Source organism: Rhinopithecus roxellana, chromosome 8, assembly GCF_007565055.1.
Source record: "Rhinopithecus roxellana isolate Shanxi Qingling chromosome 8, ASM756505v1, whole genome shotgun sequence".
NCBI lineage: Eukaryota > Metazoa > Chordata > Mammalia > Primates > Cercopithecidae > Rhinopithecus > Rhinopithecus roxellana.
In genome coordinates this window covers 31,444,243-31,471,434 of record NC_044556.1, presented here as the reverse complement: position 1 = coordinate 31,471,434, position 27,192 = coordinate 31,444,243, and the positions used below count along the sequence as shown (strand labels likewise).

At 45.1% G+C, this 27,192-nt stretch overlaps 1 protein-coding gene across 4 annotated transcripts in view; it reads right to left on the bottom strand.

Moving 5' to 3' along the window:
• The window catches only part of KIAA1324 (KIAA1324 ortholog), an 87,724-nt gene that overhangs the window by 31,002 nt on the left and 29,530 nt on the right, over positions 1-27,192 (bottom strand). For 3 of the 4 annotated variants that reach the window (XM_010355341.2, XM_010355356.2, XM_030937040.1), the window contains exons 2-3: positions 5,316-5,436; positions 2,312-2,504 (exon numbers count right to left, since the gene is read on the bottom strand). In XM_010355341.2, coding sequence (XP_010353643.2) covers positions 2,312-2,504; positions 5,316-5,436 — 314 coding nt within the window. Of the gene's footprint in view, positions 1-2,311; positions 2,505-5,315; positions 5,437-14,495; positions 14,535-27,192 lie in introns of those variants that run through there. The other variant, XM_030937041.1, reaches the window with a different exon arrangement.

Sequence of the window (27,192 nt, the reverse complement as noted above, 5' to 3'; positions counted from 1 at the left end):
AAACACAAGTTGTTATTAACCCGCCCACATCCTGGCTCGCTGAGAGATAATGATTTCTGGACTCTCGGAGCAGTCCCCAGAGCGAGAATACATCCTTCCTTTACATAGCTAGGAATTGACTGAGCCAGGTCTGCACCTTGTCCAGGGCCTAATGACAGTCTCCATTAGGACTCAAATGGGGGTTGGTTGTCTTAACCCACACATTCCCGCTCCTTCCAGCTTTAAAGCTCTCTAGCTTTATCTCTGCCTCCAGTGTTGTCATGCTAATGAATTTGACACTTCAAATTGAACTCTAAAATAACATAACATTAAAATTGGACTACAGATTAAATAGCCACTGCTTGGCTTAGACAAGATTTAAGTATAGGAATGGGAGACATTGCTCCCAGTTTTTAGAAATCCAAGTGTAATACAATTCTTGAGTCCTTTTTATCCATTTGATTGTTTGGGTATAAACGAAACTTTCATTTACTTTCCTCCTGTATTCATTGTCAATATTTAATAAGGAACAATATGACTGCCTTTCAAATCCCCATATTGCCCCCATTTTCGCTCCCTAAGACCCAATATTTCCTTGCCCATAATGAATGTTATTTGAATGTGGCATTATGGAGCAGTGGAAGCTTGGGTTTGAATTTCAATCTCGCCAGCTGTAAGCCAGATAACAAAGGGCAGGTCATAACCTTGCTGAGCTTCCAGTTCCTCATCTCTGTAATAGAAATAGTAATGCCTATTTCACAGGGTTCTTGTGAGAATTAGAGAAAATAATATATATAAAGCATCCAGAATAGTGCCTGGCCTACAAAAGACATATCTGAAATAGATATCCAGTTCTCCAAGCACCCTGGACTGAGCTTTCCAAGAAAATTTTCTAGTTACTGGGATCTCACAGCGTTTGGAAGATTTCAGCCAGCACTGAGCAAAGGCTAGGCAGAATCAGTTTTAGAAGTTAGCACCCAAAATGGCTCATGCCTGGAATCCCAGCACTTTGGGAGGCTGAGGCGGGTGGATCACCTGAGGTCAGGAGTTTGAGACCAGCCTGGCCAACATGGTGAAACCCCATCTCTACTAAAAAAATACAAAAATGTTAGCTGGGCATTATGGCACACACCTGTAATCCCAGCTACTCAGCAGGCTGAGGCAGGAGAATCGCTTGAACCTGGGAGCTGGGGGTTGCAGTGAGCTGAGATGGCACCACGGCACTCTAGCCTGGGTGACAGAGTGAGATTCTGTCTCCAAAAAAAAAAAAAAAAAAAGTTAGCACCCAAGCCAGGAAAATACCCAAGCTTTGCATATTGTGTTCCAGTTAAGCTGAGAAAGTATATTGGCTGATCCAAAATTCTGTGGTGGAAATCCAGTTGTGTTTTTTTTGGTTTTCATTTTTCTTTTCCTTTTTTTTTTTTTTTTTTTTTTTTTTAAGACGGCGTTTCGCTCTTGTTACCCAGGCTGGAATGCAATGGTATGGTGCGATCTCCGCCCACTGTAACCTCTGCCTCCTAGTTCAAGCGATTCTCCTGCCTCAGCCTCACGAGTCACTGGGATTACAGGCGCCTGCCACCATGCCCGGCTAATTTTTTGTATTTTTAGTAGAGCCGTGGTTTCACCATGGCCAGGCTGGTCTTGAACTCCTGACCTCAGGTGATCCACCCGCCTTGGCCTCCCAGAGTGCTGGGATTACAGGCGTGAGCCACCGCACCCAGCCGGTTTTTGTTTTTAATTGAGACAGGGTCTTGCTCTGTTATCCAGGGGTATGGTGGTGTGATCATAGCTCACTCTACCCTTGAATTCCTGGGCTCAAGTCATCCTCTTGCCTCAGCCTCTTGAGTAGCTGGGACTACAGACATGCACTACAACACCTGGCAAATTTTTTAACTTTTTGTAGAGATGGGGTCTCGCTGTTTCCCAGGCTGGTCTCAAACTCTTGGTCTCAGGCAATCCTCCCACATCAGCCTGTCAAAGTACTGGGATTACAGGGGCAAGTCACTGTGCCCAGCTCCAATTGGGTTTTGTTTTAAATAGACTGGGCCATTTAACCCTTGTCCCCTTGTCCACTCTCTTATTTTCCCATGTTTTTTACCTCCCACAAATGCCTGTCCATCACTGGTAAGTTTAGGCCAGTAAGAGTGGGCCAGGCAGAGTCACATCCACCAGTCCTGTGGGCATGGCTACAGGCCTCACCCTGGCAGCCTGGCTTCCTCTTCCCTCCATCCTCCCTGCCTAGCCTGAGGGGCCGTGGAGGAGGCTGTCCAGTGTGCCCTGCAGCCCCTTCCCCAGTGGGCTGGGGATGGGGTGGGTGTGTGTGCAAACTCACGAAGTGCAGTTCCCGGTAGACTCAGCGGCACTGTCATCCAGCTCCATGTTGGCTGAGAGGCTGGCAAAGCCATGGGGCAGCTCATCCCACTCATCAAACCGAATGCCTGTGCCGAGGGAGTAGCGGCCCTCAGCGCATGGCTTACACGACTGGTCCTTCATATCCAGAAACTCCCCGGCGTTGCAAGAGAAGGCTGGAAAACGGCAGAGACAAGGCGGGGCAGTGAGGTCACGGCAGCCTCAGAAGTGCATGGGCTGCGAGCAACTGAAGGGAGGAGTGCTGGGTTGGGATCTAGGAGTTTGGCCCACTAAGGTTTAGGGCCATGGCATTTACTGTGTGATTTTATTTTATTTTTCTTAAAAAAATTTTTTTCTTTCAGCGGTGATATTCCTTGCTATGTGTGATTCTATTTGTATGGAATGGCCAAAAGAGGCGAAGCCATGGAGACAGAAAGTAGATTTGTGGTTGCCAGGGGCTGCGGGGAGGGGCCTGGGGAGAGATTGCTAATAATATGAGGTTTCTTTGTAGGATGATTAAAATGTGAAATAAGAGTGATGATGGTTGCTGTGAATATTCCAAAAACACTGAATTTTATCCTTAAAGGAATGAATTTCATGGCATATAAATTATATACCAATAAAGCTGTTATTTAAAAAAAAAAAAAAGATCTAGGGCCATGGATACTCTGCCTTGCTGTGGGACTTTGGGCTTGTCCCTGGCACTCATTTCCTTTGGAGAGGTGCCCTGACCATTCTGAGAGCTCTCCGGTGAAGAGGATGCCAAGGTCTCTTGTGCTGACCCCTCTGAACGACATATGGCCCTTCAGCCTTGAATTTCTCCCTTGAGCCTCTGGCCTCTGCCTTTCTGGTTGTACTGTCACCATGCTAGGTAGGATTCTCATGACCTGTTAACTCAATCATTGCAATATCCTCCTAAATAGTTCCCTATTCTTATTTTTGCTCATTCTGTGGTCAGAGGTACCTTTCTAAAACACTGATATGATCAGGCACAATGGCTCATGCCTGTAGACCCAACATTTTGAGAGACCAAGGCAGGAGGATCACTTGAGCCCAGGAGTTTGAGGCCAACCTGGGCAACACAGTGAGACCCTGTCACTACAAAAAAAAAAATGTTTAAAGTAGCTAGGAGTGGTGGTGTGTGCCTGTAATCCTAGCTACTCAAACGGCTGAGGTGGGAAAATTGCTTGAGCTCAGGAAGTCAAGGCTACACAGAGCTACGACTGCATCACTGTACTTCAGCCTAGGAAACAGAGTGAGACCTTTTCTTTTTTTTTTTTTTTTTGAGACAGAGTCTCGCTCTGTCGCCCAGGCTGGAGTGCAGTGGCGGGATCTCAGCTCACTGCAAGCTCCACCTCCCGGGTTCCCGCTATTCTCCTGCCTCAGCCTCCCAAGTAGCTGGGACTACAGGCACCCGCCACCTCGCCCGGCTAGTTTTTTTGTATTTTTAGTAGAGACGGGGTTTCACCATGTTAGCCAGGATGGTCTCGATCTCCTGACCTCGTGATCCGCCCGTCTCGGCCTCCCAAAGTGCTGGGATTACAGGCTTGAGCCACCGCGCCCGGCCGAGACCTTTTCTTTAAAAAAATAAAACGTAAAACACATATGTACTATTACTCTCCTTATTTAAAAAAATAAACAGGCACTCCCTTTTGGTTCTAGAAGTATGCTCTTGGCCTGGCACTCAGTTTTCCATGGTTTCCCTCCAGCCTAACTTCCCAGCTTGACCTCCCACTACAAATCCTTCTCCACCTCAACCCCATCCATCACCTTCTCTGTGTTGTCTCTACCCTGGACCACAAGCTCTTCCTCAAATGTGTCACTCTTCATCCACATCTAAGCTTTTGCTCATGTGGCCCTCCCAGCTATGCCTGATCCCTAAATATTCGTAACTCTCATTGTTCCTCATATCATATATGAGAAACTACACTAGGCTCTGAGCTCCTCCGGCAATGGCTGGCTCAGTGACTGGCACAGACTGGGAGCTTCATGAATGTTTCTGAAACAATGAGTGAATGAATGAATGTCTGCACTTTCTACCACCTAAGCTTCTGAAAGCAGAGACTGGGCCTTATTTGTATTTGCAGTTCACACTGCATGTACACATCATGGTGCTTACACATAGTGGGATTCACTGAAGTCAGCAGAGTTCAGCAGAGTTCAGTGAAGATGGCTCATTTGTTTCCACTAGTCACACCTCAGTTCTGCTCAGGTCTCAGCAATATCCAGTCATCAATTTAACAAGTATTTATTTGCTCACTTACTCAACCAGGCACTGTACTAAGCTGATTTGATAATTTGAATATCTTCAAACTCCTTTCCAACTCTTCAAATAATTCCTTAAATCTAGTGCCTGGTTTTTCTTGTTATTCCCTTTGCATTCCTAAAATAATAATGCAGGGGAAAAAGCTGCCAATTGTAGAAAAGTTGTGACTGCAGAATCACAGAGGCAGGCGCTGGGGCTGCGACAAGCCACTGCCTTTCGTATTGCACAATCAGATCCACAGTCAGGAAGATTCTTGTCCCCTGAAGTGATGCCTGGAGCATTTTAAAGGATGTCTCTGCAGAAATTTAGCCTCTCTGACTTCCTTTTTAAGAATGAAAGCAAATCTCAATCTTTCCTAATGACTGATTGTGGCTGATGAGTGAGTGTAGATTGGAGAGACATACACAGGCAAAAATGAAAATGTATGCAAACAGAAAAGAATATCTGAGTGCACACAGCTGGCGTTGCTTATGCTGTATCCACTGATGGGATTTTAATTCCTTTAAAAAATGAAAGCAAATTCAGATATCCAGCTTGCTTTCATGAAATACTTCTGCACCAAATCTCATAAGGGTCTGGGATGTGGGGACTAATTGGGGAAAAAGATCTGATTCCTTAATGCAGCTGCTCTGCCAGGAAGGGCCCAGATTGGATGGCAGGAGACTTGGGGGAGAGACCAAAGCTGAGTGACAGGGAGGCCCTGAGCAGGACAGCTGCTTACAGCACTCGGTGCCCTTCACGGGGTCGGGCAGGCTGGTGCACAGGCCCGGGGTATGCGGCACGGCGACCCTCCACCTGGAACCCGTGCTGTCACACGCGGTGTACTCATAGTGGTACTCAGACTGCAGGGGAGAGAACAGTGGGCAAAATGTGCATTAGCAGTGATCATACATTAAGAGTTTCCCACCCACTTCCTGCCCAGCACCATGGCTACTATGCTCATCCTCTCAGAAATGGGCCCTGGGACCCCCGGCAGGGAGCTGATGATTATGAGCCGAGTAGAAGAACTACAATGATTTGGATCATTCCTTTCCACTCCGCCACGGTCTAGTCCCTAGAAATCATTTTTGTGTGTGACTCTCTTTGTTGTTATGTTTAAGTAATATCCTTATGGAGCAGAGGAATGTGGGAAGGTAACTAAGGAACAAGCTAGAAATAGGTGGAGTTTTTCTTATTCCAAAGTGTAGCATTTATGAACGAGGACATTCTAAATGGAAGGATGTTCTAAATGGAAGCCTTAGTCCACAAAAAAATTTACAAAGCCTCATTACAGAAGTGGTATGTATTTCCCTGTGTTTCTTTTCTTTTCTTTTCTTTTCTTTTTTTTCTTTTCTTTTTTTGAGATGGAGTCTCGCTCTGTTGCCCAGGCTGGAGGGCAGTGGCACCATCCTGGCTCACCGCAACCTCTGCCTCCCGGGTTCAAGCAATTCTTCTGCCTCAGCCTCCCAAGTGGCTGAGACTACAGGCGCCCGCCACCCTGCCAGGCTAATTTTTGTATTTTTAGTAGAGACGGGGTTTCACCATGCTAGCCATGCTGGTCTCAAACTCCTGACCTCGTGATCCTCCTACCTTGGCCTACCAAAATGCTGGAATTACAGGCATGAGCCACCGCACCTGGCCCTATTTCCCTGTGTTTCTTATGCTCCTTTCCACTCAGAAAGACTACAAATTCCCAATTGCATTTTATGAAAATATTATATTTGGCCGAGGCAGGTGATGTGCTCTCACTTGAGCCTGTTCATCCCTGACTCGTCTGTGCAATGGGAAACTCATAGTTTAATTGTTTTACCTGAGCTAAAAATAAATGGGATAAAAACAAAACAATCAAATCAAGCATTAAGTAAAACAACAACAACAACAAACAGTTCTACTCAGAACAAAGAAAACATAATTGATGTGTCAAATGCCCTTAAGCATTTCTTCCTCCTTTAAATCTGGTAAAACACAACAGACCATGGAATTAGTGATGATTTTGGCTCTGACAAGTAGTTTATAATCTGCACTTACCTAAAACTATATTCAAGCCCAGAGGTACTTTGTATTACTGTATCCATAAGAAAAATAGAATTAATTTTCCCCTTAACCCACGTGAAAGCATGATTGCATAACATGTACAACGTCAAGGAGCTAAGACAAAAAATACAACAGTTTTGAAGTTTGCTAATCTAATAATGCGTCAGGACCAAAAGGAAAAAGCTTTATTTTTGGGGAGAGGTAAACACACTGCATTTCATCTATTCCAAGATGCGTATTTTTTCCACATCTAACGTCTATGAAATCAAGACATTTCTTAAAATTGACACAGTAAGGAAGCATTGTGTTATGTTTCAAGGGATAGAGCCTTTTCTTTCTTTGTGACACATTAAAAAAATGGTGTCTTAGAAGAGTGGTGTTTCAGACTTGTTGCAATATAGTAAAGACGTAGTTTCTCTTCTTTCTTTTTTTTTTTTTTTTGAGACAGTCTTTTGCTCTGTCACTCAGGCTGTAGTGCAGTGGCGTGATCATGGCTCACTGTAACCTTGACTTCCTGGGCTCAAGTGATCCTCCCACCTCAGCTTCCCAAGTAGCTGAGACTACAGGAACCACTATGTGCACCACCATGACCAGCCAAGAGATTAACTTTTGACCAGAATCTTTGGCTTTGGATGTAGATGTCAATGTCATCTAGGAAAGAAAGAATATCAGGATGGGAATTCTTTGTGCCCTTGGGCTACCGTCTCTCTGGGTCTATTTTTCCTAATAATTCTTGTCTTTTCCTCATCTCAGAGGACTCTGAGGATAAATAGGGCAACTATGCATATGTGATGTCAATCCACTTCTTAAAATGATACTCTCAAAAGGGTTTTGCTGCAAGAATGAGGGGTAAAGTCCACTGTGTATAAATTAAATGGAGAATTGAGTGAGCAAGGCAGAAAGGACTGTGTGGTGCTCGTGAACATATCCATGCTGGTCTTTTGTGTAGTGTGTTCACAGTTCCCAAATACCATCTCGTTTGATCTGCAGGACTCCCTATAAGGCAAGTAGACCAGGGGTTGTTTCCTTCATTGTACAGACGAGAAAACAGACTCTCAGTGGCGAGATAGCTTGTCCAAGGTCGCACAGCCTGTAAGTCACTGAGCTAGAAACCAGGCCTTCCCACCAGGAATCCTCCACCCTTATAGACTCTGATCAAACACAGACTCACACAGGGCCAAATTTAACAGCCAAATCTAAAAATTAAACATGACAGTGTTGGTTGTCTGCCAGCAGCCAGGCTCACTTCTGAAGCATGAGAATTGGTGTTAAAATATCTAATCTGTTCGAAGATCATCTCAGTTCATTCTGACTGCATTTGGCCTCTTGGAGGCACATGGGCCACATCCGTTACTTTTCATCGTCTTTCATTTGATGTCCCCTGGGTCCCACTCAGGTGGGAGGTTTGCTGAGGAAATGGTGGTTTCAAGCCTAAGAAAATTTCCCTTTCCATATGTGTTCGTTTACTTCATGCCACTTGGGGATATTTACATCATTCAAGGTGGTTGGCTTTAATACACCTGCTTCAAATCTGAACTACAGTTTGAGGTCACACCATTCAAGACATAAGCTTAGGGCTGGGCACAGTGGCTCACACCTGTAATCCCAGCACTTTGGGAGGCCAAGGTGGGTGGATCACCTGAGGTCAGGAGTTTGATACCAGCCTGGCCAACATGGTGAAACTCTGTCTCTACTAAAAATACAAAAGTTAGTCAGGTGTGGTGGCACATGACTGTAACCCCAGCTACTCAGGAGGCTAAGGAAAGAGAATCGCTTGAACCCAGGAGTCGGGGCAGAGGTTGCAGTGAGCCAAGATCACGCCACTTCACTCCAGCCTGGGCAAAAAAAGCGAGACTTTGTCTGAAAAAAAAAAAAAAAGACATAAGCTTAGAGAGAGTTAAATCCGGGATAGAACTGGCAGGACTCCTCAATTATATTCAGCGTTCTGTGAACACATAAATTCCCTGACAGTACCTCAGTTTACTCAGTGATCTGTCTGAAAGTATATAGTTTGCATAAAGTGCAGGTCTACAAAGGAGCACATAAACACATTCAGTATATACATCCAGCATGTAACTCCTTCCTCCTCCTTGTGCACAATTCTATGACGCACACCCAAATTACACTGCTAAATGGGACACAGCAGGCAGTGGGTGCTGTCTGTTCATCAGGAAAATAAAGGAAGGGTTTAGAAATGAGGGGGTGGGGAACTTTAGTTAGTGCATCCTTCCTTAGCATCACCCAGCCATGTAATACTCCTGGGCACAAGTGAAGGAAGAGGAAAAATAACACCTGAAACTGGAATATGCTTTGCCTGTATTGACTGATCAGTCGGTAACACTGATCTCTCAGCTCTAGAAGAATTCACTCAGACTCACAATACTTTTAGTCCTTACTGTCTAGGTATTGAATGGACTGCTGAAATGACTAAAAAATAAGAAAACTGTCAAGTCAGGATGGTACCTGGATGGAAATCTGTCCTTCCTTCTACCTTCCCACCACTTGCTTTCAAAATAGTATCTGTTACTTTTTAAAATGATTATCAAAGTAACAGTTTAGAGGCCAGGTACAATGGCTCACACCTGTAATCCCGACACTTTGGGAGGTTGAGGCAGGCAAATTACTTGAGGTCAGGAGTTTGAGACCAGCCTGGCCAACATGGTGAAACCCCATCTCTACTAAAAATACAAAAATTCATCGGGCGTGGTGGCATGTGCCTGTAGTCCCAGCTACTCAGGAGGCCAAGGTGGGAGGGTGACCTGAGCCTGGGAGGTTGAGGCTGTAGTGAGCCATGATCATGCCACTACAGCCCAAATGACGGAGTGAGACCCTGTCTCAAATAAAAAAAGGAACTGTTTAAAGACTAGAGATTGGAGGTAATCTATGGATTAGATGCTAGAGCTGTACTTTGTTACCATCCACTGTGGAAGACGAATAAGGTTTAAGCTGGTTAGCTGATGACAGAGATGTGGTCCACGATTCAGGTGGAAGGAGAGTCCTAGGCACTGGGTTAGCCTCTTTCATGTGCCCTAAGTAAACAGGCAAATGAGAAGTGATCCCACTACCCCTTCCCACGTGGCGCTCGACCTCCCTAAGCCATAGCTGCCTCACTGAAAAATGGGGATATAGAAACCTCTGCATCATACAGGGGCTGGGCTGCTGTATCGTTATGCAGGCTCTTCATAGGTTACCTAGCTCAGGGCATGAGTGGAGGGTGAATTTTAGCTCAGACCTTGCATGCTAGGTGGTGTGCCCTATTGAAGGGTTGCATCTGCCCAGAGAGGGAGGGCCTCTTCCCCCTGTGCGATAGGGCCGCCTGTGAGCATGATTAAGATGATGTAGGTCAAGCACATCACACAGCAGGTTTTCCAATCTTCAAAACAATCCAATGGTAAATTATTTTACCATTTTACAGATGGGAAAATTGAGTCATTGAGCGGCAAAGTCACTTGCTCAAAGCCACACAGCCAGGAACTGCCAAACCAGGATTGCACCCAGGCTATCTGAGTCCAGAATCTGTTTTCAAGGCTGCCGGTGTTTGAGAGCAGCCTGTGTAGGCTCCTATCACACTTACAAACAGTGTCTGGGGCTCAGCAGTGGCTCTCAAGATGTTAAAAACTTTGCAAGGAAAGCCAAGCGCATAAAAAACTTTGCAAACAACGCCCAAGGGGAAGGGACCCAAGTCCAAAGCCGTGTGCAATGGGAAGGTGGAAAGGCATTTTGAACCTTGTTGGAGGTTCAACAAAGACATCTATTGTTTGTGCCTACCCAGTGTCCAACCCCCTTCTTCTGAGAACAGCACCTCTCTGGGAGGAACTATTGCCTCCTTATTATATACAGTCTTGATGGGATTGCAAGTGAGGTGGCCCACCTTCCTCTGCCATGGGTGGACACATGACCCACACTAGGCCAATCAGATGCTCTTTGTGGATAAGTGGAAGATGGGATGAGGGGGAAGAAGACATTTAGCCACTAAGCAGGGACCTCAGGTGGGTGGGAACTGAGGGAGGGATGGGGCAGGAAAGTAGGGGAGCTGGGGATAAGGCCCCTCCTTACTTCCCAGTTCTACCTAGGGCTGACCTTGGAGCCCCCCAACCAAACTCCACAGAATAAAAACATAAAAATTATGCCAAGTGAAATAAGCCAGTCACAAAGACAAATACTGTATGATTCTACTTATACAAGGTACATAGTAGTCAAATTCATAGAGACAGAAAGAATGGTGTCTGTCAGGGGCTGGGGGAGCAGGATGGGGAGTTACTGTTTGATGAGTACAGCATTTCAATTCTGTAAGACAGTTCTGTGGATAATGACGATGGTGGTGCCGATGGTAGCACAACAATGTGAATGTACTTCATGCCACTGAACCGTAGATTTAAAAATGGTTAAGCTGGTACATTTTATTATGTGTATTTTACCACAACTTTAATTTTTTTTTTTAAAAAAAAGGTGATACCACAGGTCCTACAGAACATGCCCAATCTCTAAATTATTCTATTGAATACTCCAGAAGGCAGAAGCCTGATGATCTGATAGTCTAAATTTGAGAAATATCTCCAAAATAAAAAATATTTTTATAAAATATAAATCTATATATATTTAGAGATGGTGTCTTACTCTGTTGCCTAGGCTTGAGCGCAGTGGTGTGATCACAGCTCACCATGGGCTCAAGTGATTCTCTCTCCTCAGCCTCCTGAGTAGCTGGGACTACAGGTGTGAATCACTATATCTGGCTAATTAAAAAAAAAAAATTTTATAGAGATGGAGTCTTGCTATGTGGCTAAGGCTGGTCTTGAACTCCTGGACTCAAGCAATCCTTCCACTTTGGCCTCACAAAGTGCTAGAATTACAAGTGCGAGTCACCAAACCCTCCAAAAATATTTTAATTATCATCCATATGATTGGCCAAACTCAGAAACACCAAGAGGGAGGAGTGGAAGGCAGCAGGCAGAGTGCACATTGTGGCAGTGTCACTGGACATACCCGGGCTGTGGTGGGTCCCTCATACTTATTTGGTCGCTATTGACAACTTTCAAAAACATTGCATTGCAGTTGTGCAAATAAATATTAAGTGCTAATTTTTTTCAAACATTCTGTTCTTTTAGAATTAAAGTGTTTAAATGTCTTGGCATATATTTTATTTTTTATTTTATTATAAAATATAAAATGTTTTTATAGCTCAGGAACAATATCTCGGAAGATATTGTTAACTTGGAATATGTCTGTTCTTCTACATTCTAAGAAAATAATGTTCACTCATCCCACATTCAACAAGCACATACTGAGGCCCTGTTATGTGCTAGGTTCTGGTGAAGCAGTGGTGTTTAAAACCTGTGGATTTCTAGAGCTTTTATGTGTATGTGGTGGGGAGTGTGCTAGCAAGGGTGGGATGGGGAGGAGATAGACCATAAACACACATCCCAAAGAGGTTTAGTTGCCATTGCAAGGTGTTGCTTGCCCCTATTTCTCAAGAGCAGGGTCTTGGTGTCTAAGGACTGTGGCAAAAACAGTAACACATCTCTAACTCTGATCTGACTAAGCATTAAACCACATTGTTTCTCTTCCAAGTGATGGTGGTTTGAAAGCCAGGACAAGCCAGCTCCCACAGACGTTTAGCCTAGTTGCTTCGAAATAACCCCTGCAACAGCAGAGCTAAGAAGACAGGGATGACTGGTCAGAACTCTCCAAGAGAGAAGCACAAGGTGACCAGGTGGCAGTGAGGTCTACTGTTCTACCAGCCTTCTTCTTCCTGCCAGGGCACTTTTCCAGCCCAGCTGGCCAACAATTACTGCAACGGATGGCCCAGACTGGCTGGAAAGCCCCTCAAATGGGGCCTCTGGGGATTAACATGGGCACTCCCCAGCCTGCGAAGGTCCTCGGGGGACGCGAGGGCTAGTGGTGAACTAAAACAAGCAGTCTCTGATACTAGGAACAAATGACCTCGGTGGTCATTTGACTCATTCTACCCTCAGTCTCCTCATCTGTAAAATGAGACAGTTGGACTTCTAAGATTAGACTTCTAAGATTCCTTCTATTTCCAAGAACTTATTATTTCGTACTGGTACCGACATGGAAATCTGTCCTTGCTTCCATCTTTTTCCCCTTTTCTTTCTTTCTTTCTTTTCTTTTTTTTTTTTTTTTTTTTTGAGATAGAGTTTTGCTCTTGTTGCCCAGGCTGAGTGGAGTGGCGCGATCTCGGCTCACCACAACCTCTGCCTCCCGGGTTCAAGCAATTCTCGTGCCTCAGCCTCCTGAGTAGCTGGGATTACAGGCATGTGCCACCACATCTGGCTAATTTTGTATTTTTAGTAGAGACGGGGTTTCTCCATGTTGGTCAGGCTGGTCTCGAACTCCTAACCTCAGGTGATCCGCCTGCCTTGGCCTCCCAAAGTGCTGGGATTACAGGCGTGAGACACCACGCCTGGCCCCTTTTCTTTCAAAATAGCACATCTTAGTTAAAAATAATTATCAAAGTAATACCTGTTAAGTGCAGGAAAGATGAAAATACAGACTAGAATAAAAAAGAAAATAAAAATCTGGGCCGGGCACAGTGGCTCACGCCTGTAATTGAGGTCAGGAGTTCCAGACCAGCCTGGCCAACATGGTGAAACCCCATCTCTACTAAAAAATACAAAAATTAGCCTGGTGTGGTGGCGGGCGCCTATAATCCCAGACTGGAAAATCGCTTGAACCCAGGAGGCAGAGGTTGCAATGAGCCGAGATTGCACCATTGCACTCCAGCCTGGGCAACAGAGCGAGACTCTGTCCAAAAAAAAAAAAAAAAACCTGCCACAAGTCCACCAAACAGAGATAACTACTTTTAACATTTTGCTGTATTTCTTTCCAGATTCTGATTATATATATGCATGTACACATGCAGATGAAGATCATATGGTATATAGTTTTGTATTCTGACTTTCTTCCTTTTAATTTTAGGTCGAAAGCACTTTCCCACGTCCTTAATGGCTGCATCATAGTTTCTTTCACCATTCCCCTATTGTTGGACCTGGAGTTGTGTTCCATTTTTCCTTATTTTAAATAATATTGAAATGACACTTTCTTTGAATCTCTAATTATTTCCTTTGGATAAATTCCCAGAAGTGGAATTACAAGGTTAAAGAGTATGAGTTTCTTTGAGACTGTTGATCAAGAAGGGAGATTTCTAAGAGAAAACAGACATCCCTAAGTCTTTTCTCCCACTTTTACCTTTTGATATGGTAAATTTATAAAACCTATTATGGCAAATTTGAAATACATTATTTCAAATATATATTCAAAAAAACAAAACAGTGCAATGAGCCCCCGTCTCATCGCCCAGCTTCAATACTCACCAATTTCTGACATTCTTTGTCTATCTCTACCCCACTACATCTGCCTCCACCCGCTCCTCCCCACATGAGATTGTCATTTTTCATGGTCCTTTTTTTTTTTTTTTTGGAGACAGGGTCTCACTCTATCACCCAGGCTGGAGTGCAGTGGTGTGATCTCGTCTCACTGCAACTGCAGCCTTCAACTCCCGAACTCAGGCCACCCTCGCCTCAGCCTCCTGAATAGCTGGGGTTACAGGCGTGCACCACCATGCCCGTCTAATATTTTTGTAGTTTTAATAGAGATGGGGTTTCACCACATTGCCTAGGCTAGTCTTGAACTCCTGAGCTCAAAACGATCTGCCCGCCTCAGCCTCCCAAAGTGCTGGGATTCAGGCGTGAACCACTGTTCCAACTTCGTGGTCCTTTTTTAAAAGGTAAAATTTATATACATTGAAATGAACAAATATTAACTCTACAATTTTGATAGATGGCTATATTTGAGTAAAACATTAACAGGGCTAAGAATAACCACCCAAAGACTACTGGGGAAAAGGGAACAACTTCCCTACCACTCCTACCTTCCGGAGCGAAAAGACAGAGCCAAGCAGGTGTCTCACATTCTGAGTCTTAAATCCACTGCTGCGTAAAGTCACAAGCAGCCAAGGAAGCAAAAGATCAACATGACTTGGGTTTGTCTTGGCTGAGACAGGATCTGCGTCAAGAAACAGGTTCTTAGGCCGGGCGCGGTGGCTCAAGCCTGTAATCCCAGCACTTTGGGAGGCCGAGACGGGCGGATCACGAGGTCAGGAGATCGAGACTATCCTAGCTAACATGGTGAAACCCCGTCTCTACTAAAAAATACAAAAAACTAGCCGGGCGAGGTGGCGGGCGCCTGTAGTCCCAGCTACTCGGGAGGCTGAGGCAGGAGAATGGCGTAAACCCGGGAGGCGGAGCTTGCAGTGAGCTGAGATCCGGCCACTGCACTCCAGCCTGGGCAACAGAGCGAGACTCCGTCTCAAAAAAAAAAAAAAAAAAAAAAAAAAAAAAAAAGAAACAGGTTCTTAAGTAAACCTGGGTTTTATCTGGAGCCAACTTTAGACTGGATGCCTTGGGGTCTGGAGGAGGCCACTTCTTCCCTTGTTCCCAAAAGATCTGCTTTCAGAAGAGAAGTTTCTCTTCTCCTCTCGCAGTCCCTAAAAAGCAGATTCTTTAGGGAGAATGTCAAAATTAGGGCCTGGGCGCAGTGGCTCACACCTGTAATCCCAACACTTTGGGAGGTCAAAGCAGGAGGATTGCTTGAGACCAGGAGTTCAAGACCAGCCTGGGCAATATGGCAAAACCCTGCTCTACAAACAAATATAAAAATTTGCCAGGTGTAGTGCCACGTGCTTGTAGTCCCAGCTACTTGAGAGGCTGAGATGGGAGGATTGGTTGAGCCTGGGACGTGGAGGCTGCAGTGAGCTGTGATCATGCCACTGTACTCCAGCCTGGGTGGCGGAGTGAGACACTGCCTCAAAAAAAAGGATGAGGCTGGGTTGCCAGGCAAATGCCCTGGAGCTGGGTATAACAGGGTCAATAGGTAGTTGTTGATCAGTTGCACATACTTCTTCACCTGAAAAGTACTTGACCCAGACCAGAGCAGATTCCATTAATCAACCCCAAATTAATGGAAGCCCTGTGTTACTTCTGACAAACTCTAAAAGTTCCCTGACTGTTAGGGAGAGACTAGCCCTTTGCTGGAAAGTACCAATGAATTCCGCTTAGCATTGGAACGTGGAAAACCGTGGAGAAATGTCAGAATTTGGAATATGAGTCCCCCAGATGAGATTTTCTCTCAGGTCCAGCCCTTGCGGGTGTTTTGTGAACTCCTGGTTTTCGTACTTTTTGCTTCAGAGTTCCTCTGCTCAAGCTTTGGGTGGATGGACTGGTTGAGGCTCAGGGGCACTGCGACCTCACTGTGTCCCATTGTGAAGAGGAGTCCTGAGGGGAAAGGACGTTTCCCATTGTTCTCCAGCTGGTCACACCTGACCTGGGAAAGTCAGCTGGGCTCCTCCCACTCTCCCTCTCTCCTCCCACTCCCTTAGGACTGCTGACTCAATAGGCCTGGGTGCACCAGCTCTAGACCTCTGGGGCCTATGTTTGTCTGATCAAAACTGCCTGGAGATCATGTTAAAAACACATTCCTGGGCTCTACTACCAAGATCCTGATTCTCTAGCTCTTCTTCTCCTTCCTCCCTTTTTCAAAACTCACTCTTCTGTGCCCCAAGCCTTAAATATTTATCCCATTTGAAAGTAAATCACATAAACAAATATCCCACAAGATAGGGGTCCTTAACCTATGGTCCACGGACCATTGCCCATATACGGCCAGATGCAGAATTTCAGATATGTGCATTTTTCTGGGCAGTGGGTCTGTTGTATGACTTCAAATCCTCTAAGGAGTCTATTATCCCCCTCCTCCTCCCCACACAGGAAAACATTACCACCTGCCATCATGTATTAGTAATTTTAAAGTAGCTTAATATTTTACCAGACCAAGGCTGTTTCCTTTTAACAGGATGGCTGAAATGCTTTAACCCAGTGATTTTCAAACTATGCTCCAGAGTCTAGGGTTTAGAAGAAAGCCAGCCCCTTCAAAGGGGGAAGTAGAGAGTCCTCCATTAACGGAGCAACATTTTAAAATATCTTTTTCTTGTTCATGCTTCTAAGTTAAAATTTTGTTTGAACCAAAAATTTCACACATCAAAAATGTTAGGATGCCAGAGTCTTGACTTGAACGAGTTGCTAAAGGTGAAACTGCAGGCACCGAGGCAGACGCACAGGGTCAAGGGTGACTTCTCGCTTCCCTTTAGTCATCCCACGTAATTAGTTGCTTCCTCTACCTACAAGTAAGACCTCTTCTCCCCCAGCACAAGCACCAGACCCAGCAGCAGTCGAAGAAGCAAATAGACCCCAGTCCTGCCAGCCTCTGCTGGCTGTCCTCAATCCCTAGACCGTGACCTAGCAACATAGAGCCGGGGCGCGGGGGCTCCCAGTCTACAGGAGTCTGGGGGAACCCTGGCCTTACACTGCCCTTTCTTTCAGCATTGCAGTATTCTACTCTGGCTTTCCAACTTCTATTTTGATCAAAAACCGCAGAGACAGCACCTGATCCCCCTGGCAGGGCCTACCCCGCTGGCTTGGCTATGAATACATCACACAAAGCAGACAGTGGCCTCCACACGGACCTGGGGTAGTTTGTACCACCGTGCTCTGGGCCAGGCAGGACCTTGACCACATTGTCCAGTCTGTGTGTAACTTAAGCTGCCTGTCTATTTTAGGCAGAGCCTTGGCGTGAGGGTTCTTGGGAGACACTGACCAGTCCAGTGAGGGAGACAGGATTGCGGCAATAATAACAGCACCCTAGTGAGCACCTCTAAGCTCCCATGTGCCAGGCTCGGGGCCCGGCACTGTACCTGCATCTTCTTCCCCTTTAGCCCTCACAAAAGCCTCCTGAAGTGCTGCCAATAGTATCCCTTCCGCCTCGACCTCCTTGTTCACAACAGCAGTTGGCTCCCCCATCTCAACGATCCATTGATCCTTCAAATCTGGAATGACTGAATTTTTTTCCATAGCACTTACCACCTTCAAACACACACTTTATACCTTTACTATTTGCTGTGTTTATTGTCTGTTTCTGCCCCTGTCCCCGTTCTAGATCAAATGTAAGTGTCATCAGAACACAGGTCTTTGTTTTTGTCCATGGGCGTAGCCCAGACACCCAGAACAGTGCCTGACATAGTAGTTTTCAGTAAGTATTTGTTGAATGACTGAATGGTGGGCCAGGGTGTGGCCCTAGAACAGCTTGGGAGCTGTGCAGGTGCTGGGATTACAGCCAAAAGGTCTAGACCCTGCTCTTATCCTGCCATCCCATGCTGCATGACCGTGGCCAGTCGTTCAATCTGCCTTATCTATAAAACAGGGATGGTAACACCCTTCTAAGATGATTAAATAGTTCAGCAGCTCTCCCCCACAAACCTGAGTAACACTGATCTCTCTGGATGATTAGGGGATTATGTTTAGGAAAGCTCTTTGTAAACTGGTTTAAAAAAAAAAAAAAAAAAAAAGTCAGCTACTGCCCTGACCCTGCCTGAAGAGGGTTTATGAGGGAGCACCCAGGTGTTCTCTCCTCTCCCTGGCAGCAGGGCTGAGAGAAAGGAGCCCCGCTGACATTTCTGGCCTAAATGTGATAATCCTCAGCAGTTAGACCCTCCTCAGTTTCCCCGTCATGTTTACCACCTGCCCGATGCGCCCTCTTTTCTAATCCCAGCCTTCTCATACATATGGAGCAACACCTGTCCTCTCTCCACTTTTTCTCTCCTAGCAACTCCCCAGAGCTAATCTCTCCAAGAGAAAGCCTGGTCGCTGACATTTATGACAATCTGTAACTGCGGCCAGTCCCTCAGGTGCAGAGGGTTTTCCAGCAGTACTGGTTGTAAATATCCCTAGGATTGAAATGGCTTTGTCACCAAGAAACAAAATGTCCCTTTATAAATTCCAATCTCTTTCTGATAGGAGAGAATATATAGCACACACATCTGTCTACAAGGCAGGGCTCTATGAGGTTATATTCTAAAGATGTGCTTCTATCACTTTTTAATGAGACCGAAATGTTCTATTAAATGTTTTTCACCTGAGCTTTTAATCATACATATCAGAACCAGGCAATCTAGGTTGTGGCCTATGCAAAACTCTCCAAGTACATTGCTTGTTTGGGTATGTTAGCTGTCTGTGATGGAGAGAACCTGGAGGACAGAATTCCAGCCTGCAGAACCAGTTCAACAGACAGGGCTTCTGTAACTCTACTGGAGCAAATGGATATGAGCAGCTGCAGTACTCAATCTCCTGTAACACTGTTTCTCCAAATGGAGTCCTTGGATCCCTGAGAGTTCCCATATGTGTTCTCAAGGGTCCTCAAAATAATATTCTCTAAGATAATTTTTTAAAAATAATAGACTTGGCTGGGCACCGTGGCTCATGCCAGTAATCGCAGCACTTTGGGAGGCTGAGGTGGGCAGATCACCTGAGGTCAGGAGTTCGAGACCAGCGTGGCCCACATGGTGAAACTCCGTCTCTACTAAAAGTACAAAAATTAACGAGGCGTAGTGGCAGGTGCCTGTAATCCCAGCTACTCGGGAGACTGAGGCAGGAGAATCGCTTGAACCTGGGAGGTGGAGGTTGCAGTGAGCTGAGATTGTGCCACTGCACTCCAGCCCGGGTGACAGAGTAAGACTCTGTGTCAAAAAATAATAATAAAATAAAATAAAGTAAATAAAAATAAAATAAAACAATAGACTTTTTTTTTTTTAGAGCAGTTTTATGTTCACAGCAAAACAGAACAAAAGGTATGGAGCTCTCCCATATCTCCCCTGTCCCCACAAATTCATAGCCTCCCCATCACCAACATCCCCCACCAAAGTAGTACATTTGTTACAATTTGTAAACCTACACTAACACATCATTATCACTCAGAGTCCGTGGTTTACATTAGGGTTCACTCTTGGGGTTGCACATTCTATGGGTTCAGACAAATGTTTAATGACATGTGTTAACCATTATAGTATATAGTTATACTATAGTAATTTCACTGCCCTAAAAGTTGTCTGTGCTCTGCCTCTTCCACAGCCCCCCACACAAACACACATAATCCTTGGCAATCAGTGATACTTCTGCTGTCTCCAAAGTTTTGCCTTTTCCAGAATGTCATATATTTGGAGTCATACAGTATGTAGCCTTTTCAGATCAGCTTCCTTCACTTAGTAATAGGCATTCAAGTTTTCTCCATATCTTTTCATGGCTGGATAGATCATTTTAGACTAACTGTTTAATTTTGTTATCATTTGATGTTACTTAAAAAAATTAAATAGGCCAGGCGTGGTGGCTCATGCCTGTAATCCCAGCACTTTGGAAGGCTGAGGTGGGCAGATCACCTGAGATCAGGAGTTCGAGACCAGCCTGGCCAACATAGTGAAACCCTGTCTCTACTAAAAATACAAAAAAAAAAAAAAAAAATTAGCCAGGCATGGTGGCAGGAACCTGTAATCCCAGCTATTCGGGAGGCTGAGGCAGGAGAATCTCTTGAATCCGGGTGGCAGAGGTTGCAGTGAGCCGAGTGTGCGCCACTGTACTCTATCCTGGGTGACAAAGCAAGTCTCCGTCTCGAAAAAAAAAAAAAAAATTAAGAGCCAGGCATGTTGGCTTGCACCTGCAGTCCCAGCTACTTGAGAGGCTGAGGCGGCAAGATCACGTGAGCCCAGAAGTTTGAGGTTACAGTGAGCTATGATTGCACCACTACACTCCAGCCTGGAGGACAGAATGAGACCCCCATCTCTAAAATAATAGTAATAATAAATCTTAGTTTAGACATATCTAAGTTCACCTTGATGAATACCTTCCCTTAAAAACAGCCACAAGGTTACAGTGCCTGCCTTTGTCTTTGTGTTGACAATTGCTGTCTCACCTAGTGTGGCTGGAAATTCTTTGACATTTCTCTCTTAGAAAAGTGGATTCTCAAAAGAGAAAAAGCAAGAGAAAAAACAAAAGTGGGTTCCATTCCTGCACCCTCCAGCCTCCTTGAATCTGGGCAGGCTTGTGACTGCTTAGACCAAGAGGCAAAACACAGTGGAAGTGACACCAAGTGACTGCCAAGGCCAGGCCATAAAGAGTCACACAGCTATGGCCGGGCGCGGTGGCTCAAGCCTGTAATCCCAGCACTTTGGGAGGCCGAGACGGGTGGATCACGAGGTCAGGAGATCAAGACCATCCTGGCGAACATGGTGAAACCCCGTCTCTACTAAAAATACAAAAAACTAGCCGGGCGAGGTGGCGGGCGCCTGTAGTCCCAGCTACCCGGGAGGCTGAGGCAGGAGAATGGCGTGAACCCGGGAGGCGGAGCTTGCAGTGAGCTGAGATGGCACCACTGCACTCCAGCCTGGGTGACAGAGCGAGACTCCGTCTCAAAAAAAAAAAAAAAAAAAAAGAAAGATACAAATCCCAGATTCAAAAATTAAGAATTCCAGGCCAGGAAGAAAAAGATAAATCCGTGTTTAGATAGATATATCAGTGTGGAAGCTGTGTGACTCTTTTTTTTTTTTTTTTTTTGAGACGGGGTCTTGCTCTGTCACCCAGGCTGGAGTGCAGTGGCCGGATCTCAGCTCACTGCAAGCTCCGCCTCCCGGGTTCACGCCATTCTCCTGCCTCAGCCTCCCGGGTAGCTGGGACTACAGGCACCGCCACCTTGCCCGGCTAGTTTTTTGTATTTTTTAAGTAGAGACGGGGTTTCCCTGTGGTCTCGATCTCCTGATCTCGTGATCCGCCCGCCTTGGCCTCCCAAAGTGCTGGGATTACAGGCGTGAGCCACTGCGCCCGGCCTGTATCTTTCTTTTTTTTTTTTTAATCGAGACACAGTCTCACTCTGATTACCCAGTCTGGAGAGCAGTGACTCAATTTCGGCTCACTGCAGCCTCGATCTCTCCTCAGGTGATTCTTCATCTCAGCCTCCCGAGTAGCTGGGACTACAGGCATGTGCCCCTATGCCCGGCTAATTTTTTTGTGTTTTTTTTTGTTTGTTTGTTTTTGTTTTTGAGACGGAGTCTCGCTCTGTCGCCCAGGCTGGAGTACAGTGGTGCGATCTCCGCTCACTGCAACCTTCATCTCATGGGTTCACTCCATTCTCCTGCCTCAGCCTCCCGAGTAGCTGGGACTACAGGTGCCCACCACCACGCCCGGCTAACTTTTTGTATTTCTAGTAGAAATGGGGTTGCACGGTGTTAGTCAGGATGGTCTCAATCTCCTGACCTCGTGATCCACCCTCCTCAGCCTCCCAAAGTGCTGGGATTACAGGCGTGAGCCACCGCACCTGGCCTTGTGTGTGTATTTTTAGTAGAAATGGGAATTTGCCATGTTGCCCAGGCTGGTCTCGAACTCCTGAGCTCAAGTGTTTCACCTGCCTCGGTTTCCCACAGTGCTGGGATTATAGGTGTGAGCCACTGTGCTGGTCTGAGATTCATATCATTTATTAATTCTGAAATTTTTAGATATATTCTCTTTGAATATTGCCTTTTTCCTGCTTTTGCTATTCTTTCTCTCTTCAGAAATCCCATTAGATGTAAGTTGGACCATCTGATTCTATTCTCTCTTTCTATTTCTATTCTATTTCTCATTCTACTCTCTCTTTGGTCTGTACAAAAAGTACAAAAATTAGCCAGGCATGGTGGCACATGTCTGTAGTCCCAGCAACTGTAGTCCCAGTTGCATCTCTCTCTATGCAGCACGGAGTAATGTTTTCTTCATAGTCATCCACTTCATTACCTAGTCATCTCTTTCAAATCTGCAAGGGAACCTAGTCACTGAGTTTTAAATTTCTTTTTTCTTTTCGTTTTTTTTTTTTTTCTTTTTTTGAGACAGAGTCTCTCGCTCTGTTGCCCAGGTTGGAGTGCAGTGGCACAATCTTGGCTCACTGCAACCTCCGCCTCCTGGGATCAAGCGATTCTCCTGCCTCAGCCTCCCAAGTAGCTGAGACTACAAGTGCACACCACCACGCTCGGCTAATTTTTGTATTTTTAGTAGAGACGGGGTTTCGCCATGTTGGCCAGGCTGGTCTCAAACACCCGATCTCAGGCGACTGGCCGCCTCGGCCTCCCAAAGTGCTGGGATTATAGGCATGAGCCACTGTGCCCAGCCTTAAGTTTCAATGAATATTGTCTTAGTCTGTTTGTGCTACTACAACTAATTACCTAACATTGGGTGATTTTTAAAGAACAGAAATGCATTTTTTTTTTCACAGTTCTAGAGACTAAGAAGTCCAAGATCAAGGCACCAGCATTTGGTGTCTGGTGAGAGCCTTCTTGCTGCATCCTCACATGGCAGAAGGTGGAAGGGCAAGAAAAGGGATCTACTGCCTCTGTCATGCTCCTTTATAAGGGTACCTAATCCCATTCACAAGGGAGAGATCCACACGGCCTAATCGCCTCATAAAGGCCCACCCTTTCCCCAGCAAACAGATCACAAAAAAGACCCCATCTTTTAAGATATCACATTGGTTACACCCGAATTTTGGAGGAGACCTATTTAAGCCATAGCAAATGTATATATTATGTATATGCATAATCTATAACATACATTTGGCTTTGTTTCCAGAAGTTGTTTGATTCTTAAAGCAAGCAGAGAGAAAAGACAAAATACCTATAAAAATACTAAATTATACAGCAAAATTCTGCACAATACAATAACATCTAGGAGACAATGGGAAATATAACCAAAGTACTGAGAGAAAAGGCCAATCCTATAATTCTATTGCTTTTTTTGTTTTGTTTGAGACAAAGTTTGGCTCTTGTTGCCCAGGCTGGGGTACAGTGGCACAATCTGGACTCACTGAAACCTCCGCCTCCCAGGTTCAAGAGATTCTCCTGCCTCAGCCTCCTGAGTAGCTGGGATTACAGGCATGCACCACCACACCCGGTTACTTTTTTGTATTTTTAGTAGAGACAGGGTTTCGCCATGTTGGGCAGGCTGGTGTCGAACTCCTGACCTCAGGTAATCCTCCCACCTCAGCCTCCCAAAGTGCTGGGATTACAGGCATGAGCCATTGCACCTTACCTAGAATTCTATTTCTAAGAAAATTATTCAAGAATGAGATTAAAAAGTCAAAGTTTGGGCTTCAGAACTCTTCAATCTACCCTCATCACTTCTCAAAATATAATTTTAGTCTGGGTGGGATGGCTCACGCCTATAATCTTAACACTTTGGGAGGCCAAGTTGGGCAGATCACCTAAGGTTGGGAGTTCGAGACCAGCCTAGCCAACATGGAGAAACACCATCTCTACAAAAAATTAGCCGGGCGTGGTGGCACATGCCTGTAATCCCAGCTACTTGAGAGGCTGAGGCAGGAGAATCGCTTGAACCCAGGAAGTGGAGGTTGTGGTGAGCCAAGATCACGCCATTGCACTGCAGCCTGGGCAACAAGAGCAAAACTCTGTCTCTAAAAAAAAAAAAAAAAAAAAAATATATATATATATATATATACACACACACACATATATAATATATAATTTTAGATAATTCACCTTTCCTCTCCAAAAATATTGGCACCCAGTAATCCTTAAGATTAAGTTCAAACTTTAGGCCAAGAGCAGTGGCTCACACCTATAATCCCAGCACTTTGGGAAGCTGAGGCGGGTGGATTGCTTGAGCCCAGGAGTTCAAGATCAGCCTGGGCAACATGGTGAAACCCTGTCTCTACAAAAATTAGCTGGGCATGGTGGCTTACGTCTGCAGTCCCAGCTACTTGGAGGGCTGAGGCGGGAGGACTGCTTGAGCCTGGGAGGTCAAGGCTGCATTGAGCAGTGTTTGTCCCACTGCACTCCAGCCTGGGTGACAAAGTGAGACCCCTTCTCAAAAAAAAAAAAAACAAAGTTCAAACTTTACAGGCAACTGAACCTCACTTTACCATTTATTTAAAAATTGAGATGTAAATCATATGCTCTAAAATTCAAATTTAAATTATACAATTTAGGAGGTTTTAGTATATTCACAAGATTGTGCAAGCATCACCACTATCTAATCCCAGGATATTTTCATATTCTGAAATTATTTTCATATTTCATATTCATCAGCAGTCACTTCCCATTGTACCCTCCCCACAGCTCCTGGCAACCATGAATCTATTATCTAACTCTATTTATTTACCTATTGTGGACACTTCATTTAAACACAATCATACAATATGTGGTCTTTTATGTCTGGCTTCTTTTACTTAGCATAATGCTTTCGAGTAGCAAGTTGTACCTACTGTACCGTGATCAGTACTTAATTCCTTTTCGTGGCCAAATCATATTCCATTATATGGGCCGGGCATGATGATTCATGCCTACAATTCTAGCATTTTGGGAGGCTAAGGCGGGTGGATCTCTTGAGGCCAGGAGTTCGAGATGAGCCTGGCCAACATGGCAAAAGCCTATCTCTACCAAAAATACAAAAGTTAGCAGGGTATGGTGAAGCATGCCTGTAATCCCAGCTCTCAGGAGGCTGAGGCAGGAGAATCACTTGAACCCAGAAGGTGGAGGTTGCAGTGAGCTGAGATTGCACCACTGCACTCCAGCCTGGGTGACAGAGTGAGACTGCTTAAAAAAAAAAAAAAAAAAAAATCCACCGTATGGACATAGTACATTTTATTTTATCCATCCATCAGTTGACAGACATTTGGGTTGTTTCTACTTTTTGGCTATTATGAATAATGCTGCCAGAACAATCATGTACAAGTTTTTGTGTGAATATATGTCCTCAATTCTCTTGAGAATATATCTAGAGTATAATCGCCAGGTCATATAGTAACTCTATGTATAACTTTTTGAGGAACTGCCAAACTGTGTTCCATAACAGTGATACCATTTTATATTCCCACCAGCAATGTATGAAGGCTCCAATTTCTCCACATCCTCACTCACACTTGTTATTATCTGTCTTTATGTGGTCCACTTTATCTTTGAAGCACGTCCTTTACATCTCCCTGACGGAAACCTCTCTTTCTGTCAGGACTGTGCCCGGCTGTGCACCAGCGTACACTTGTATGAGATCACAAGATCTGACTGTGCTCACCTCTTCCCAGTTCCATGCTCAGTGACACTGATAGCTTGAGATTGACTGTGATGGGAGTATTTACGCCATGGAATTCAGCAAACACTATAAATCGGGACTTCCCTTCACCTCCCTAAAGAGCCAGTTGTTAAACATTTACCAGCACACCACTGACAGTATCCATTTACTCCTAACTTCATAGCTTTCTTTGACTTGCTCTTTTCTTCAGCTTCTACCTACACGTCTTCTAGTTCAATTAAAGTCCTAGTCTTTTCTAAAGCTCAGTTCAACTCTTTTTTGTTTTTTTCTTTTTCTTTTCTTTTCTTTTTTTCTTTCTTCAGAGTGCCAGAATTCAATCAACTCTCTTACACAAAGCCATTTTCATAGTTTCAGTTGTCTTTATGGCCTTATGATTCCTAGATTATATTTTGAGCTTACTCTTGAGCTCCAAATTATTATCCTTAACTGCTTATGGGGGCATTCCACAGGCACCTCAGACCCAACTTTTAAAATATAGTTCTCTCCAACATGTATTCTGGAAAGAAAGAAAATAAAATAGGCCAGGCACAGTGGCTCATGCCTATAATCCTACCACGTTGAGAGGCCAAGGCGGAAGGATCACTTGAGCCCAGGAGTTCAAGACCATTCTGGGCAACATGGCAAAATACCCCATTTCTAGAAGAAAAAAAAAAAGATTAGCCAGGTGTGATAGTGCACTCCTGTGGTCCCAGCTACTTGGGAGTCTGAGGTAGGAGGATCATTTGAACCCTGGATGCCAAGGCTGCAGTGGGCCATGATTGTGCCATTGCACTCCAGCCTGGGCACAGAGCAAGACTCTGTCTCAAAAGTGAAATAAAATATAGTGCTCAGCTACTCTCCCCACCAGCATTCCATATCTAATTGAATAGTGACATCAGCCACCTTGTAGTGGCAATACTGGCTCTTCAGGGTTTTTAAAATAATACTTTGGGCCGGGCACGGTGGCTCACATCTGTAATCCCAGCACTTTGGGAGGCCGAGGTGGGCAGATCACGAGGTCAGGAAATCGAGACCATCCTGGCTAACACGGTGAAACCCCGTCTCTACTAAAAATACAAAAAACTAGCCGGGCGTGGTGGCGGGCGCCTGTAGTCCCAGCTACTTGGGAGGCTGAGGCAGGAGAATGGCGTGAACCTGGGAGGCAGAGCTTGCAGTGAGCCGAGATGGTGCCACTGCACTCCAGCCTGGGTGACAGAGCGAGACATGGTCTCAAAAAAAAAAAAAAAAAATTGGCTGGGCGCGGTGGCTCAAGCCTGTAATCCTGGCACTTTGGGAGGCCGAGACGGGCGGATCACGAGGTCGGGAGATCGAGATCATCCTGGCTAACATGGTGAAACCCCATCTCTACTAAAAAATACAAAAAACTAGCTGGGCGCGGTGGCGGGCGCCTGTAGTCCCAGCTACTCAGGAGGCTGAGGCAGGAGAATGGCATAAACCCGGGAGGCAGAGCTTGCAGTGAGCTGAGATCCGGCCACTGCACTCCAGTCTGGGGGCAGAGCGAGACTCCGTCTCAAAAAAAAAAAAAATCAAAATCAAAAAGAAAAGAAAAAAGTTTATTATTAATAATATTTCATTAATTTTATCTGCTAACAATTTATATTAGAATAAGTAATGTTTATATTT